Source organism: Vulpes lagopus, chromosome 7 (assembly GCF_018345385.1).
Source record: "Vulpes lagopus strain Blue_001 chromosome 7, ASM1834538v1, whole genome shotgun sequence".
Classification (NCBI taxonomy): domain Eukaryota; kingdom Metazoa; phylum Chordata; class Mammalia; order Carnivora; family Canidae; genus Vulpes; species Vulpes lagopus.
The window spans coordinates 104,675,917-104,695,008 of record NC_054830.1 but is presented as its reverse complement, the minus strand read 5'-3'; the positions used below and the strand labels follow the sequence as shown (position 1 = coordinate 104,695,008).

The 19,092-nt window shown below is 37.9% G+C and overlaps 1 protein-coding gene across 3 annotated transcripts in view; it reads left to right on the top strand.

Moving 5' to 3' along the window:
• Positions 1–19,092, top strand: part of KDM4C (lysine demethylase 4C) — a 119,775-nt gene that overhangs the window by 58,398 nt on the left and 42,285 nt on the right. For 2 of the 3 annotated variants that reach the window (XM_041762575.1, XM_041762577.1), the window contains exons 3-4: positions 67–252; positions 18,996–19,046. In XM_041762575.1, coding sequence (XP_041618509.1) covers positions 67–252; positions 18,996–19,046 — 237 coding nt within the window. The remainder of the gene's footprint in view (positions 1–66; positions 253–18,995; positions 19,047–19,092) is intronic. The other variant, XM_041762576.1, reaches the window with a different exon arrangement.

The window sequence follows — 19,092 nt, the reverse complement described above, 5'->3', positions numbered from 1 at the left end:
CTGTGAGGCATGGAAGTCGGCTGAATTACAGAGTTTGAATTGATGTTCTTTGTTTTAACCCTCCAGAAATGCATCTTCTGCAGACACCGGGTTAAGAAGGTTTCTGGAGCCTGTATCCAATGTTCTTATGGCCGCTGCCCAGCCTCCTTCCATGTCACGTGTGCTCATGCTGCTGGGGTGCTGATGGAGCCTGACGATTGGCCATACGTGGTGAACATCACATGCTTTCGCCATAAGGTCAACCCAAATGTGGTAAGGTCCTTTCTTCCTTCCCTGTTGCCAAGACTGCATATATATTCTCTCCTGTACACTTCCCAGGGCTAGCGTGCTCTACTCTGTAATGTTACTCATTGTTGACATGTCCAGACTGTGAGTTCTCTGAGGGCAAGGATCATACGTTATTATTTACTAGTATTTGCCCAGGACCCATCAGTGTTGTGGTCCATGTACCTATACATTCTGGCCTTTGGGTTTTATTTCATCTCTTCTAGAAGAAACACAGAACAGTAACACAGTAAAAGGAAGGGGGCAAGTGATCACAGATATTTGGGGCCTTGCTGCCTGAGGTAGGATAAGCTAGGTGCAGCATGGAGGCCCTAAGAAGAGTGAGGACAATTTCAGAAAAGCAGAAATGTAGAAGTATAGAGGTCACTTTTTTCTGCCTTTTCTACTTCACTCAGGACTGAACCTTTTTCTGGACAAAGAATGTGCAAGTAAATAGCATGTGAATTTAACTATAGTTTCCCTGTTGTTGGTAAATGGAATCTTTCATTTGTTTTAAAAGCTTAGAAAAATTAGGACAGTGTGGAGATGGCTGATACGCCTTTGTTACTTTTCCAGTTAACTGTAATTGTTTTTGGCTGCCAACAGGGAGCATCTTTGCTAACTTGCTGCCCTTTGCTTCCCTGGGAGGGCTGGCCAGACTATTTGCATCCTAACATACTTGTCCTATGTCTCTAATAATCTCCTGTGAGCAGCCTGCCAGGTAGTCAGTATGGACTTGGGGAGCCATGACCCATACACAATAAATCTCCTGGCTTTTTAATGATTCCAGCAACTTCCATTGGCGCCTTGAGAGATACTTGATGTTTGTGGGTTGGGACTTTGTTTGGATGTGTGTGAATGCACAAATGTACAAAATAACATCACCAACTGTCACATCTATTTTGAAGTTACTTTTCATGTTTTAGGTGACAAGTTGCATATTCATTCATTCATACTTTTTCCTTACTTAGTTTCTTGAATTGATGGGTTTTACTAGGAATAGTGTTATATATTCAGCAGAAAGTACATTTTAGCAACTTTAAAAAAATTATAGTAATCACACATTGCATTACTCTGGTGCTTTGCCATTTATAATGTGTGGTCAATAGCATTACCTCATTAGATGACACATGGGAATGCATTTTGAGATGTGAACCACCTCATGACCTCCCAAGTCAGAGTAATTTGTGTTCACACTTGGACTCTCCCAGCAACACATGTGCAACTTTGTGCACGTTCTTATCTCTGAACCTCAGCTTCCTTGTCTACAAATAAAGGCATGCCTGTCTCACTATGTTTTCAGTCCATGACACAGAATAAGCCCTCAGAAAATGAAAATTGTATTATTACTTTCTCTTTCGCTACTGTGGCTGCTGGCTTTGGTGCTACAGTTCTATATGAACTGGGCCACATGAGTAGTATTACTCATGGATAAGTAGTATTACTCAAGGATAAGAAACCTAAGTGCAACAAGGTTCAATTCCTTGCCCAAGTGGATTCAGTTAATGAGCAACAGGTGCTGGAATGTAAATGCTTTTTCAGCACATTCTCTATTATTTGTTGAATGACTCCAAGCCTTGAATGGTGCTAGAGGTGTTCATTTGAGGCTTTGCTTGGGATCACACATTCTTATTTTAATATTCCAAAGCTGTGCGGTTAACTGATGATTATATTGAAGTTGCTATTAAAGAGATCCAGATGTTTAATCAGGACTTCTTTCCTCCTAATTATGATGTGTGGTTCAGTCAGGTTTATGTTACTAATTGTTTCATAAATAATGACCAAAAGGAACATCTACTCTCCCCTATGAATCCACTCTAAGTTTGGTATACTTTGTGAAACATGGGGAAAACATCATATAATTTATATCAAATGGCAGGTTTTCCTTGTGAAGGTAAAATTTTAGTGTTTAAATTGTTTTTGCAAAGTTCTCTGGCAGGAAGCACTATGAATCCTGGATTTCCAAAATATATTCCTGGTAGCTATTACTTATTCATTATTCTTCAGTTGGACTTCAAGTATGGATTCTTCCCCAAAATGTTTGACAACTAACCAGAAGGAGTTCATAAAATCTGATAACTTTGGTTAAGAGCATGTGGATCACCTATTGCACTGAATATGCTTTACTTTTTCAAATTAATTCCAGTATTTCTCTTTGTGCAAACTGTATATGCCAGGGGTTATGCTCTCAAGAGTTGGAACTATAGTTTGGCTATATTTTCACCATACCTTGATTATTTGGGAGTAGTGGGCAATTGCTGAATCATAGCAATGAAAACTATAAAATCAAATTCAGATGAACTCGTCAGTCATTTTACAGAATAGAAGACACCTATATAGTTTAGGTGAAATGAAGTATGAAGCTACAATTGTATAGCTTAGGATCTGCATTTTTACTCTATGTTTTTTTTTTCCTTTATTTTTTTGTTTCTCCCCAATTTTTTGTTTTTTTTTTTGTGGTTTTTTTCTGCACCAAAAGGACCATTTTAAGGCAACTTCTACTCTTCCTTTAATGCCAAAAATACTCTAGATATACTGGCTTTTTCAGTGTTATTGAACATAAAATCATTCTGGATAATAGTGTAAAAATCTCATCAGATTTATTATAATGCTTCTTCCATTAGATGATAAGCACCCTTTCAATTGAAAATGTAGTATTTTAGGGGGGCCTGGGTGGCACAGTTGGTTAAGCATCTTACTCTTGGTTTCAGTTCAAGTCATGATCTTGGGGTCATGAGATCAAGTCTCTTGATGGGTTCTGCACTCAGTGTGAGGTCTGCTTGGGGTTCTCTCTCTCTGCCCCTCCCTGCCACATGCTATCCCTCTCTCTCTCTCAAATAAATAAATAGGGACGCCTGAGTGGCTCAGTGATTGAGCATCTGCCTTCAGTTTAGGTCGTGATCCCAGCATCTTGGGATCAAGTCCTGCATTGGGCTCCCTGCAGGGAGCCTGCTTCTCCCTCTGCCTATATCTCTGTCTCTCTCTGTGTCTCTCAGGAATAAATAAATAAAATCTAAAAAATAAATAAATAAAAATAAAATAAATAGATCTTTTTAAAAAAGCTAGTATTTGAAAAAATATGTAGCTTCCAAAATCTTAAAGATATGAATATGTTACAGAAAGTGCACAGCTAAACCCTGTTATTTTAATCTAAATTTTTATATGTATTTTTTCAGTGTTTTTGTCAAGCATGCTGTTTGGCACCTGCTGTCTTTCAAATGTAAGATTTCATTTGTGTGTGCATGTGAATGTGTGCATGTGTGTTTATGTTGTAGTGTTGTGGCACTTGACCACCCACCCTTGGCCATCATTTAGTGTGAACTATTTCCTGGGTCTATTTCAGAAGGTTCCATTGGATGTATTTCTAATCACTTATGTGGATGTTACACAGATGTTTGTAAGGAAAAAAACCAAAGAACACAATAAATCATAAAATGGTTTTGAAACTAGGAGCCTTGAAAACATATTCCTTCTTCAAAGGAAACAATGAGCCACTCTTAAAGTAAATACTTCCTGGAAAGTACAGCTACCACACAGGGTCTGTCTCCTCACACCTGAGTAAACTAGAGGGTGTTCAATGAAAGAGACACCTGAATAATGCAGGGCAATGGAGGTGAGAAGATGACATGTGCACATCTTTTTGTGGGGGCAAATTACTTCCATAAACCTTGTTGGATTAGAGTATTCCATATATGCAGTGTTGGAGCGCTAAAATCAGTTGCACTTTATACATTAGTTCATTACAATGAATAAAGCCTTTTTAATAAATACCTTGTATGAGGTACATCATTTTTGTCGGTGCCCTCTCCTCTTGAAAAATATGACATTTGAGAAGTTTGTTTCTTTCATACTTATTCTAAGTTGTGGCTATTAAGATGGAGACAGACACCTATTCAAAAAAGTGAAAGAACTTTTATAGAGAAAATATTTTGGGTATTATTTTATTCAATATTATTTTAACTCAATTATTTTTAATTAGGTCATTATTTTAATTAGATTATTTAGCTAGGTTTAAGTAGTATTTTGACTAGCTCTTTGGCCACCCATGGAAACTGCTTGGTATAAATTTGTTACAATAATGCTCTACTGCTAAGGAATAGGATTAGTAGAAAAGAAAAAGAACTAATATTTACTGAGCATCTTTATGTCAAGGGTGTGTCAGATACTTCATAGGTGCACCTTACTTCAAAGCAGTGTTATTGATGTGGATAATGGAAAGTAGTGGTTATGTTGGCTTCCGTTTTGGTAGCTCCTACTCTTTTGTTATTCTCCCCTTCTGGCCATTCTTCATGTCTTATTCTGGCATTCATCCTTGTAATAGAACTTTAGGCCTTGTTTGGCACTTACTTTTTTCCCTCAGCCTTTGGGTCTTCAGGCCAGCTCCCCAGGCAAGCTTCAGTGAACTCCTTCTGTGTCATCACTATGTGTGGCTCTGGACAGGATCCATGTTGCACTGGATCTGGTGAAGGGCTCAGAGCAGCATGGCTATATAGCTAACCTTTGGTGGTACTGGAGTGAAATACCTGTCAAAATTAATAAAATCTTTGCTTGGTTTGTAAAAATAGCTCTCACTTTACCAACATGTAGAATGATGGATGATCAAAGCTTCTAAATTCTAAACCCTAGAATGGTTCTTAATCACAGGAGTATATTGTATAGCATAATATACTTCCAATATCAGTTTTTGAGAAAATGCATAATGACAAAAAACCTTCCATCTGATTAGCTAAGGACATAGAAATGTACTGGAAATGTTTTGATCAGGGAGGGTAGAAGTGCATGCAACCTATCCTCACAAAGCTTCCCTGGGCTTTGTTTCTCTAGTGAGTATACATAGTTGCCTGTGTGTATGGTGCTGCCAGATATGAAACAAAAGAGCTATCACTCTGCCACAGGCATTTATACTTTTATCCATGTCTTTTATTTTATAAAATGTTTATAAACATGAAGTTTTTAAGCCAGAATCAAGGTCAAGAAGGCCACGTATTCTACTAGAGGAAGAAGGTAGACTCAGTTCCCATATGGGTACTGGAGCAATATCTCCCTCCAGTGTTCTACGGTTCTAGAAACATTTTTTCCTGGAGTCTACCCCTGTATCTGTTTTATGACTCTTAATCCAGTTAGTTCCAATAGGCATTTTGGTTTGAAGACCAAAATTACATCTCACCATATGTTGCATTTTACTGTATGGTGCCCCTTGGGCCCTTAATGGGTGGTCATAGGATTATGTTTTTGTAATCAGGCAGCATTTATTTAATTCACATCAGTAGGTAGGACTTTGCTTGACTGTACTTTATATTATTTGACCCTTTTGAGCATCATTTTGGTTTATAGCCTTTTATAGACTGAATGGGTACCAACTGACTATAATTTTCTTCTTGTTGCTTCTGTCACACTTTGACCATTTGGAGCCTCTTCCAGATGAATTTATTTTCCTAATTTAAAACCACTTCCAGACATCTTTGAAATTGTTGTTTTATTTCATAAGAAATAGCAAAATCATCTTGATTTCCTTATTTCAAACATGGAATCAATGACTCATCAAGGAGCCCAGGTTCTTTGTTATACGTGCTCTATTAGAAAACAAATTTGGAATGAAGGATGCTTTTGATTTGTTTTGTTTTAGATTTTATTTATTTATTCATGAGAGACACAGAGACATAGGCAGAGGGAGAAGCTCCATGTGGGACTCGATCCCAGAGCCCTGGGACCATGACCTGAGCCAAAGGCAGATGCTCAACCACTCAGCCACCCAGGTGCCCCTGAAGGGTGTTTTTTGTTTTGGTTTCATGAGAGCACCAGCTACTTTGACAACGGGGCCATGTTTGTGACAGAGCAGGAAAATAATTTTTTTTTTCGAAAGACCAATGGTTTATGTTTGTATGTCCAATTTTTTTCTGTCTTTAATAAGTTTATTTTTATATTCCAATTTGAGGGCTTATTAATATGCTTTTTCCTGTTATCATTAACTGGTCATTTGATGTCACATCATAGGTTGTCATACTACATGTGTTTATATTATGTTGCTGATAAAAATTTTAGGGGTCTTTGTTTTCTTTTTTTGTTTTTACCATTGGATCAAGTGTCATGGAATTGGCTTCAGCGGTTGTATGTCTAGACAAATCCCACTTTCAAGCATCACCTAAACACCTCTTATCTAAAACAACAACAACAACAACAAAATCCTGTCTTCCTTTAAGGAATAGTAAAAGCAATGAAAATATATGGCAGTAAGTATTATAACACCATTGATACTACCAATTTTAGGATTTTCAAAAAAATATAATTTTGATGTTTTGTTTTGTTTAAAATTCTTTTAATTTTCAGTGGGCATAGAGCCCACTACCTTGTCACTACCCACTTGTCCAGCACCAGAGCTCCTTATTATAGCCCATTATTCTTTAGAGGGTGGCCTTTTGATTCTCAGCTCCCTTTTGTTATCCTTTCAGGATAGTCTCCAAACTTGAAAACGTTTTAAACTTTTTTGAAGAAAGGATGCAATTGGGGTGGAACCCTCATAAAATGTGACCCCAGTCCAAGATTTTTAAATGAACTGAAACTAAGGAAATAAAGCCACTTTTTAAAGACTTTCGGGATTAGAGAGAAACTGTTTCATAACAGATTGGCCATGCATACTGCCCACCTCCCCTTTCGTATCTTAGCACTTATTTAGCCAGCTCATAAAAAATAACCTAGGCACAAAGGATAGTTATGGAGAACTTCAGTTAGATTGCTGTGAAAGTGTTCAATTCAATATATAGGGGACCATGGAGTGTCTGGAAATAAAAACATAATTTTTTTTAACTTCTCAGCCCAGCTTTAAACATACTTCCTGACATGCCCTCATTCACACACCTGTTTTAAGCAGATGTACTTTTTTGAAGAAATGATGATAAACATTTATTCAACATAAAACTTGAATTGTGTTTTGAAGACTTTACAAGTATTATATCATTTAATCTTCAATACACAAAGCACCATTTGTAGCAGGTACTATTATTAATCCCTTTAACAAATGAGGAAATTGAGGTGAAGGGTATTTGAGTTTCTATAATATATATTACCATAGATAGTAAGAGGAAGAATGGTCAAAACCAGGCACCTGATTCAGTGCCCAGACTCTTAGCTCCTATGCTCTATTACCATAATAAGATAGGCTAAACAAAGATAGGGATAAAATGTTCTGGGAGCCCAAATAAGGAAGCCACTAATTCTATTAAAGGCAGTCAGAATTCACAGAGAGGGTTACAACTATGGGAGTTTTGTCTCTTCTAAGTGCGGCCTTCTAATGCCAGAAAGTTTGCTTTGGCTCCAATAAGGTTGACAAATCAAACTCAGCAATGAATTGAATCCATCCTTTCTTTTTCCTTTTTATTTTCCTTCCTTTAGTCTGGATCTCAATGCTATGGCTCAACTCTGTCCCTGTCCACTTTTAGTTTCTCTCCCAATCTTTTTTTTTTTTTTAAATTTATTTTCTCCCAGTCTTTTAAGGAAGGGAACTAGAATATAGCTAACACTCATCTAAAAATGATCTGAATGGTCTTTTTGTATCTCCCAGATTTGGGTGTCTTTGTATTTTGTTGGCAGTAGAATTGTTTCGGTGGATGTTGTTTTTCTTATAACAGTTTAGAAATTGCTAACTCCCACTCTGTTTAGTTAGGTTTGCTATAACTACCATACTCTTCTCAGACTTGTGCACAATCATCTAGTGTTTGTATATGGTTTTTTATTCTACATAAATCATTTTCTAAATGCCCTGCTGACTTTGCACTGATACTGAAAAACAGTATTCTAGGGACACCTGGGTGGCTCAGTAGTTGAGCATCTGCCTTCTACTCAGGTTGTGATCCCAGGGTTCGGGGATCAAGTCCCGCATCAGGCTCCCTGTGGGGAACCTGCTTCTCCCTCTGCCTGTGTCTCTGTCTCTCTCTCTGTGTCTTTCTTGAATAGATAAATAAAATATTTTTTAAAAAAAAAGAAAGAAAAGAAAATTCGAACCCAAGAAAAGATCTGGAGTAAAAAATTCTTAACAGTGATTTAAAAAAAATACAGTGGTGATTCAGGCCTGTGTCTGGTCAGTCTTCCTCAATCAAACATACAGTAAATAAAAGAAATCCCTTATCCTTTCATCAATAGAAATGTTTGGTTGCCATCTCAATTCATGTATCCTAGGTAACGGAAAGTTAACACCAGCTCTGTCTGGGAGGAGAAATATTTAGCAGAGACATTTTAGAATAGTTACATTGGGAATGAATCTTCCCCTTGTTTACTTTATTATGTAAAACCAGTGAAAACATCATTTTACTTAATTTTATAGAGAAGATGAAGTGTATCCTATTTCAAATTTTTCTGCCCTCTATTCAATATCCCACATTTAGTTTCCTCCTCCTACTTCTGTAGCCATTTCCACAGGAAGGGTGGGATCAGTGAGCACAGAGCTTCTCTCCCCCATGCGTTTTGTCAGGAGAAAAGGGCTTGAGTGGACCCGAAACAGAAGATGGGACGGCCCTAGTGTTTAGTCACTGGCCCTGGCTGTGAGGCAGAGAAGAGAGATTCCGCTGACACTCTGCCAGAAGCTCCTGGTTGTGCCCTCACAGACTCAGCCAGAGGCTCTTCTGCCTCAAATTGAGCCGTCTTCAACTTACTTTTATGTCCTTCCCCCCTTTCCAGGTCTTTTTCAAAGTCTGACCCCTTATGAAGGGGCCAGTCCCAGGTCACACACCATCTGCAGGGGTTTTAGACCCATTTCTGATGCTAAGTGGTATTTCAAGGGGTTTTGAATCTTTGGGAAGAGAGAACAGATGCCTCCATTGCCGATTCCAGGTTTAATCAGCCAAGGACACAGAAACTGGTCAGAATGGGGAGACCATGCAGACAGAGCATACAGGATGTCTGGGGGTGGTGCTTCTGCTATACCTTGTTCCCTATTGAGGCTACCGAGTTGTGGCAGTGCCTGCATGGAGTTAGCTGCTGCTGCTGGATCTGAATAAAAGTCCTATTTTGAGACCATGCAGTTGCTCTTTATTAAGGATTTATATCTCTGTTCTAGAAAAATTCACCTTTCAGAGTCTGGGCCTTTCCATTTAAGGAAATTCTTGCAAGCAATCAGTTCTTGAATCAGATACAGAGTCAGCAAGGCCACATCCTCATCTATGGATAGAGAGCAGTGTAAGGTGCCAGGTGGTACAGAGAAATATCTCTTCCCTTAGAGTAGCCTTTCTCCAAACTTTTATTTCTGATCCTTTAATCTGGTTGGATAAAAGAACATTATCTCAAATATATCTCCTGGAAACAACCAAATGCACTGGAAAAGTGTTAGAATATATATTGTGTGGGACATCTTATTTTACAAATAGACAGTACTTACTCTTGAAGGCCTGAGGAGCCCCTGAAATAACTTTGAAGCCACATGGAAGGGCTGAGGCCTTACATGGTTTTAACATGAGTGTTAATAGTTACCTTCTGTAGAGCCTTGATTAATTTAGATCTCTTATCTGACAGCTTTGGTTATCTTCATCTCTCTCAAAATGTGTAATAATGTGTGGCTTCACAGAAAAGAATGTATTGCTAAACTTTTTATTCTGGCTGCAAATGAATCCAGATTTTATTTTAAAAAAATCAAGAAAGATTTGCATCTTGGTGCAGGTGTTTGTTTTTTATCACAAAAGCAGACTCATCAGAATCCCCAGGAGAAACTTGTTGGTGTTGTCTTTCCTCCTTGGCTCTGTTATTCCCGTCACACAGCCTGCATGCAACCTGGGAGCCAGTCAGCAGACCTAGGCTTGCACTGCGTGGAGGAGTGTTTTCATGGCACAGTTGATAGTTGGCAACTTAAAAGTACCATACATACTGAAGAAATCAAGTCTTCCTCTCCAAGGACCACTTACCTGGTTTCATTTTTTAGTATAGGTAAGGTGTGTTTCCATGTAAAATGCTCGCTCACTTTTTCACAGAATTGATGTATCTCAGTACCCAGAAAATGTTAAACTTTTCAGCAATTTAGTCTTTTTTAAAAAAAATAATATAATTGAGGCATGCATTATTGTCTGATAGCTTGTTAAGAAAATTAAGTAGTGACACTAATCCCATATTTTAACATTGGCATTAGAGTGAAGCACCATGGATACAGTGGAGAAATACAAATGGAATGTGTCAACAGACAAAAGGAAAGGGTATTTGACATTCTAGCATCTTGTAAAGCATAAGCGGCAGAGTTTCTTAATTCCTTCATGTAGAAAACAGTAATTAGATGCCATAGTCATAATGAAATCCATAGGTACTGACAAAATATAATGAAAGTGTAACTTTTTAAGACTATTAACTGCAAACAGTAGAAATGGCAATTAAATACGTTCCAACATTTCTATCTAAAAAAGTACTCTAGGTCAACATTATATGTCTACTTTCAACAAACATGATGTATAAAACTCTGGATTAACTAAAAAGCCATTGTGCGGTCTCTTGGCAAGAAGCCAGTCAGCCTGGGGACATCCAGCTTCTCTGTCCTTCCTTTCTACAGGATGTTGGTGGCCATCTTGGGGTCTGACAATTTCACACCTGGAAATCAGTACTACTTTTCTTTCCAGGCAAAATTAAATGGTTTATTGACCATTCTATTTTCTTTCTTTTTCTTTTTCTTTTTTAGATTTACTTATTTATTTGAGAGAGATAGTGCTTGAGAGTGAGCACATATGGTGAGGGGCAGAGGGAGAGCGAGAGTCACAAGCAGACTCCACACTGAGCACAGAGCCCAACACGGAGCTTGATCTCATGACACCAAGATCACAATCCTGAGATCATGACCTGAGCTGAAACCAAGAGTCAGATGCTCAACTGATTGTGCCACCCAGGCGTCCCTCTTGACCATTCTTTATCTGAAATTGGCTTGTTTTCTTTGTGAGATGCCATGCATTCTCTGTTTATCCCACATCATATGTAGTGGTCAGTGAAATTATAGAGGGCAGTATCCAAAGAAATATAAGAAATTACTGTTTCTACATTTTAAAATAAAGCATTCTTTTCATTTTTTCTTTGCAGTGTTACCGAGATGGCATTCAGAAGTCTTTGCTTGGGGCAGGAGGCAAGGAGAAGTGAAATGCTCTTTTTTTGTGGGCATTAGATATCTTAATCTATTACTTTCCATTTTATTTGGCCCTCCTTGAGTATTCGATAAGCCTTTGGGTTAAATTTGCTCCCCCTTCCCTCATACTTTTCTCAGGAATTAGGAGAAAATACAGAATTTCCAAACCCTTATATTCAGTACTTTTCATTGTACCTTCAAATCTGTTATAACCATTATCATGTGTTAGACTGATGTCCTCACGAGATACTGAGAAGTAGCTTTGGCCGAGGCTGTGGGGACCACAGAGATTAACGTTAGCTGATATTTGAGAGAATTTGGGGGCTATAGGCATGAAACTGGAAAGGAAAGATTCCTGCTAGAACTTCTCAATTTTCCCCATCCCTTCCTGTCTCCACAAGAACCCCCACACGTCTCTTTTTTAAGCATGGTGTTGGGCACATAGATGCATTTAACTAACACTAGATAAATAGATGGGTATTCGTTTTCTTGATTAATAATGGAAAGATTTTGTGGGTTTATCCTCTTTGACTAACATTGGTGAGGTAACTAGGCAGATTCTGCACTTATGCTGTTGTGATGGGCAGTAGAAAGCTTCTGGCTGGCTTTTCTTCCACTGTCCCTATGGCTATTTCTCCTGAAATTTCAAAAGAAACTTAGGAACTTTCCAATTTCAAGATCTTTCTCTCTCTCTCTCATTCATCCCCTCCCTCACACACATACACACACACACACACACACACACACACGCGCGCACTCTCTCTCTCTGTCCCTGTCTGTCTGTCTCTCCCCGCTTCTCCTCCCCCTTTCTCTTTCTCCCTTTACTTCTCTCTTCTCTCTCCTCCTTTCTCTCCCCCTCTCTTGCTCATGCTCATATAACTACTGTATCTTTATAGAACCACAGTTGCCTTTCACACTGTCATTTTCTCTTCTGTTCAAGGGGACCACCCTCCTTTTTTGGGAGCAGTGTATCAATGTAGATAAGGTGAATAAAAAATAATATAATAGCTAATATTTGTATAGTGCCTTTTATAGTTTACTGTGTACTTTCATACATTACTACATTATCTCATTTGGTCCTCACAGTACCACTGCACTGGTATCATTTTTGTATGCAATTTACAGATGATGAAAAGGCACTTCAGAGAGGTTCACCACTCATTAAAAGATAGAGAGTTTCCAGGTCATCAGAGTCAGAGCATCTGTGATACTTCATTTAGACTACTGGTTTGGTAGTCACTTTTCCAACTTGAGACTATGGCTTGGATTGGCTTACATGACGTCATTATTTACCTGAGTTTTCTTCTTGGTGGCATGGAAAAACTATAAAACCATTTAATTAATCTGATTTATTTTGGTTTTCCTTGATAAGAACACTTTTCACATGTATTTTAGCTATTTTTAATTCATTTCCCAACTGTATTTGAGATTTAAAAATCCTTATTGGCAAGAATTACCATTTAGTGACACTTACTACTTTTCTCTGTTGAAAATGTCTCATCTGAAGTAACTTTTAAAAGTTGTTGTTTTACCTTATAACTGAGCCACTACTTTTCCTTCTCCTTCCCAAGTTATAATTCCTTCACCATTGTTTTTTTTCCAAGATTACTTTGAGTATTTTAGTCTCTTCGCATATTCATATAAATTTTAGAATCAGCTTGTTAATTTCTACCCACGCACGTGTGCACATATACACACACATACACACAGCCTACTCTGAATGTCTGACATTTTTGTTGAACCTGTAGTTCTCTCCAGATTTTACTATTGCTACCGAAGAAGCCAGAAGAGTACCTGAAATGTAAAAGCCCAAGGCAAAGCATCTGAGGGCAGGCATCCAGGGACTCCCATGTTCAGTAGCAATGAATGAGGTTGGTTGTGACTTAGGAGGAGCTCATGTCAAGTCCCATCTTAGCAGTGGGAGGCTTCCAGCTCCACCAGCCTAACTGATATGAACTTACCTGTCTGCTGTTTTTGAAGTAAGTTGTTTACTATTCAGAATAGAAAGCAAGTGGTGCCTACCTGTTGAGAGTTTCCTACATTAACCAAGCGAGCATCTAAAGATGCTTCTCTCCTGTCCGGTCCTCTTCACTTACCTACCAAACAAGACCTCTGAGGTGAGCTAATGACTCAGATGGGAAAGAATTAGTTTTTTCTCAGTATCTTCTGCAGCCTGTTAATTATACTTCTATAGACATTAAAGTGAATAAGACCTTAAATCTGCTAGGAGGGCAGCCCGGGTGGCTCAGCGGTTTAGCGCTGCCTTCAGCCCAGGGCCTGATCCTGGAGACCCGGGATCAAGTCCCACGTCAGGCTACCTGCATGGAGCCTGCTTCTCCCTCTGCCTGTGTCTCTGCCTCTCTCTCTCTTTCTCTCTGTGTGTCTCTAATGAATAAATAAATAAAATATTTTTAAAAAAATCTGCTGGGAAACTGCTTAACACCATTTCCCACTGTATTATAGGTTTGTACTTTAAAACCCACAAGAAATAAAAATACATGTGAACAAACAGACATGTAGAAAATTAAATACTTGTGACATTTTTATAAGTCTGCATGCGCATTTCTGCTGTTAGAGCAATTATTTCTCTATGAAGCCCGAGGTATTTAGGTTCTTCTGGGTAGAAGATTTTTACCTAGATCTTGTAATTTTACAAAGAAAGCTTTCATTATTACAAGGCAAATTTATATGAGTGACTTCTGCATGAGTTTGGTAAAAGAATAGTGTGTATTTATTTACTCAGATCCCTCTAGGAATTAGAATTAGGGAGAAATAATTAGGTTGAGAAGGTGAAGGAGTTACTGAAAATAAATAGAAATGTCCTTTTTGGCCTGTTCATTGGATAAGTTACTTCATTTCTTCAACTCTCCAGCTTTGCTGGCTCTGCATGTACTATTTTATTCAGATTTACACCCTTCATTAACATTATTATGTAGATAGAGAACCCAGTCAGGGATTTTCCCTAAGATACTATCTCTGCCCATGATTCATCTGGTCAGATGGTAGGCGACCCTTCTTCAAGATGTAAATGCAGCTGAGCCTTTTCTGAGTCTGATTAGAGAATCAGTAGATGGATTTTCCTTGCTTCTGCCTTTGCTTGAGAGGGTCTTATGTGAACTAACTGCTCCCTGCTCTCAACCCAGTGGGGAGAAGTGCTATTTGATAATGCAGTGCATACTCCAACCTCAGTACTTAAGTCAGGTTCTTGTGTCACTTTAGGTCACCCAGAATTATTACTCATAGTGCCTCCATAACTTCACCCTTCACAGAGATGCCTTCATTCAGTTTCATTTTGCTGTGTCCTTTTATCTTCAGTGTATACAAGCACCATTAAATAAATAATATTGTTGTAATTTTTTATAAGGCTGTTAGAAGGTTGACGGCTGTGCCTTTAAATATTCCAGGTGGTAAAATCTTTTTTTATACTTTAGTATCAAGAAAAATTTGTCTTTTAGAGGATGAGGAAAGATTTACAGTTATTTTCTACTAACTCTAGCTACTATTTAAACAATTCTGTTAGTTTTGAGGCAGTGGTGGCATTAACAGTTTATGTGACTCTGTCCACAATAGAAAACACATTACTATTGAGATCTCAAAATATTGCTTATGTTCTTCACAACTTTGAAACTAGAATATTAATAGGTATTAGACCTGCCACTAGACATTCGTATTTAATACATTATTAAAGAAGCAAAGATATTACACCACAAATTTGTTTTTCAGTATTGTTTCAATATAATTCATTTCTTTTGTAGTCTTTGTTGCTTTATTTTATACATTTAAATGTATAAACATTTAAAAACATTGTTTAAAACATTGTTCTGGGTAGATGCCCATAGGCTCACAAGGTAGCCAGGGGTAGGGGTTCACAGCACCAAACACTGTTGCAAACAGCCTCCCTGATGGGTACAGGAGCCTCATGTGTCCTTCAGACCTGGTTCAGATGTTCCCTATAGTGAAACCTGTTGAAGGGTCCCTTCCTGTGCTCATCTGGGCATTCTTGATGACTGCATTTTGGTCAGCTATGTCTCTCTTTCCTACCAGCCTTTAATCTATTTGAGAGAAGAGACTTTCTTATTCTTTTATTTTACTCTTCACCTAACAAGGTGCCTTACTTGTAATGAGCACTCAGTTATTGCTTATTTAAGTGCCACTTTTTTCACTCAGTGTCCATCCTTGCATTGCTTTTCCTCTTTGCAATACTTGCTAGCTGGTTCTTGGATCTTTGGCTCAGAATTTACTGCCATAGTATACTCATCAGGTAAGCAGCAATGATTTCTTTCATCCTGTTTTGTCAACACTGGCTTTAAATTTCTTGGAATTAACCTATTTGATGTTGGCATACCTTTAATGAGCCAGTCCAGGTATTAGGAACATAGTTAGACATCTTTTTTTTTCTTCAAGTATGACTATTTATTTCCACATCAGTAGAATCTTGGGAAAGTTAGAGTGCTATGTAATTAGGACTTATTTCTTTTCTAAGCCCAAACCTGACAGCAACATAGTGGGAAGAAAACTCTTGTACATTTAAACAATTGGGTCCTATTATTTGGATCCTGCCCCTTAGGGGTGATAGGATGCGAGTATAGCAAAGAGTCCTAGAAAGATTTGTTGAAGGGTTTTGTTTTTGTTTTGTTGTTGTTCTTGTTTTTTTAAATAGAACCCCAAACCTGAGAAAATTTATCCATTTTTCTGAAACAACATGTCTTAGGAATCAATGATAGTTAAGTACAAAATAAAGGCACCTTTTTTGTTATCTCATGCCTGACCTAAATATAAGAAATACAAGTTAAGTCAGATGAGATTTTATAGCTAAATCTGTGTTATCATTCCACTTTACAAAGTGTTCATTTCAAGTCCTTCTTTTATCTTGTTTAACTGAAAGATAAATGATGAATGTTGTCTTTTCTTAATATTTTGGCTTCTTTTTTTGAGCATATCGGTTAAGTAGACCTGACTGTGAATTGGTTGTTATTAAAATAAGTTAGAAACTTGCAAGGACTTTTCGATTTTATTATATTTAGTGTTTCAATAATAATTAAAGAAATATATAATAGAAAGTACAGAGAAGTACATGGAAGAAGCAAATAAAATTCCATTACCTGGAGTTACATATGCTAGTGGTTTGGTATATTTTTTCTTAGTATTCTTTTTTCTTGGTTGTGTGTGTGATAAACCATCACAAATGATTAAAACAATGTTAAAACAATGACAGTTCTTTAGCTTGTGATTCTGTAGGTCATAGATTTAGGCTGGACTCAGCTGGGTGGTTCTCCTATTCCCAGGACAATTGCCTTATTTATGTATGGTCAGCTGCAGAACAGCTTACCTTTTCCTGTCAGGTTTCATGTCTAAGGCCTCAGCTCTGGTCCATGTGATCTTTTACCTACCAGTAGGATAACTTGAGTTTACTCACATGAAAGAGTCTAGGGCCCCTAGAAAGAAACAGCAAAAGTGTGCCTCTTGAGCAAAGGCATTGAATTGGCATACTTCTGTTACATTCTTTCGGCCTAGGTAGGCTAAGGCATGAGGTAAGCCCAGATTTGAAGGGCAGGCAAATAGCGTCCAGCCCTTGATAGAAGGAGCTGCAAGGTCATTGAATAGATGTAAAAACAGGAAGGAGTGAAGATTTATGGGCATTTTTGCAATTTACCACAGTGTATGTATATGTGTTGTGTGTACGTACAGAAAAATGGACTGCATGTTGCAATTATACATCCTACATTTTTCATCTCCAGATAGGTTTCAAATCCAATTTGCTAATTGAACTCTGAGTAGACCAAGGAAAATGAATGCTTTCTTACCTGAGAAGTATCTCAATGGGTATGTGGAACAGAGGACGTGTTCAATAAGCCTGAAAAGAAAGAAAAAGAAAATGTAACTTCTTTAGGCAAGTGCTTGAATTCCATTAGATCCATTTCCTGGTAGGTTTTATTTCTCCTCTGATTTCTGTCCAGATTTATTCTCCTCATTGATGATACAAAGGCACTCGAGATAGGAGAGTGCCTGCCTCTTGGCCTCATGTTAGCTTCTCATCATCTCTGAGATCTTGGAAAAGGCCCTTGACTGTGTACCACAGCTACTTCATCTATTTAATGAAAATAACTATCTCACAGAGTTATTGGGAGAATTTAATTAACACAGGTATATGGACGTATGTTGGTAACTCTACATGTATAATTGTGTCCAAGAACTCTGATGCTTTTGTGAAATGTCTGTAACATTTTCTTAACATTTTCTCCCACCCTTAGCATTTCAAACTGACTCTAGCTTTATTTAAAAGAAATTGTGCTTTTTCCCCTTAAACCACTGTTTGTTCATTTCTGTTTATTTATTTTTGTTCATTTCTGTTTAATGCATGTTGAAGGAAATTTAACTTTTACAGCCTTAGCCTGTGTACTAATCTTCAAAATACCATAGACATTTCTATAATTTGATGGAGGCTTTTGCATCATGTTTGTCTTCTTTGATCAGAAATGACAATGTTAACATCAATAGATTCTTAGGCTTTTCTGACAGGAAATGTTTTTGAGAATGTATAATCAGTTAAGGGCATGCTTATCAATAAATAAATTTTCCCTGCAAAAATAATCAGAAATCCCCACCCCAAAAAATAATCAGAAATCCTATCAAAATAGCACTATGGACAAAATCTCTTTTCCTTAGTACTCCCCATGAAATGGTCATGCCTGATGCTCATGGAAATTTTTTTTAGATGAAGGTATTTACTTTGTGTGCTGACCATCTTTCCAAATAGCCAGTTGCATAAAATTTAGGTCCTAAATATGAAAAAGGTGGTTGTAGTCTAGAGTCAACCTTTCCTCTGTCAAATTTGTATCACTTTTCTCTTCCCCTGGCTGACCACTTCTTTCCAGACCCTGTGTATTTTACCATAAACCTTCTTTATTCCTTCCCTACCCATATATATGCCTACCCACCCCCAAGAAAGATGAACATCTTCCTAAACCTTCCCTCCCTTTTTTTTTTCTTTTCCCCTTTCTGGGCTATGAATGATTAGAATTAGTCCTCTCCCATTTTGAAAATGTGTCTGTACCCATCCTCACAGTTTGTTCATTCATTTTTAAAAATTATTTGTTCTTTCAATCATTCATTCAATCATTGTTCATCCTGCAGCCACAGTGTTGTACGTGCTGTTCTGGGTACCGTGAAGAAAAGACTTGTAGGCGTGGCACTGATGCATGGGTTTTGTCCTGTTGTAGGAGGAACAGTCAGTGAAAGTGTCATTTGGGCAGGGCTTTAAGAGAGTTGCAAACAAAGTTTGTGGGAGGATTGGAGGTGGGGGAGGAGGCCTCCTTGTGCCTTCCTTCCTGAGGACCATAGCTTTGTGCCCATGTTTGGCAAGAGTTAGAAGCAAAGGAGGTAAAGAGCAGGACACTGATGGTTTGGGGCTGGATTCAGCCTTGTTATGTGACATCAGGGTGCTGCAGTCATATACGCCAATTACTGCAGATGGCAGAGAAGAGTGGCGTATTAACCTGGGGCTAGGGCCTTAGGTAGGTATGTTCTCCACTTATAAACATGAAACCAGTTAACAGTTGTTAAGAACCAATTGCCCATAAGTCTAGGTAGTTTATGTACTTTATCCTGTTTTTATAGGAAATCTTTAATGTAAGTATTATCCCTTCTACAGATGAACAAACTGAGGCTGATAAAGGTTCAAGATCACAAGATCACACAGCTAGTAAGTAGCAGAGCTTAGAATTAAAATCCAAACCATTTTTTCCTTT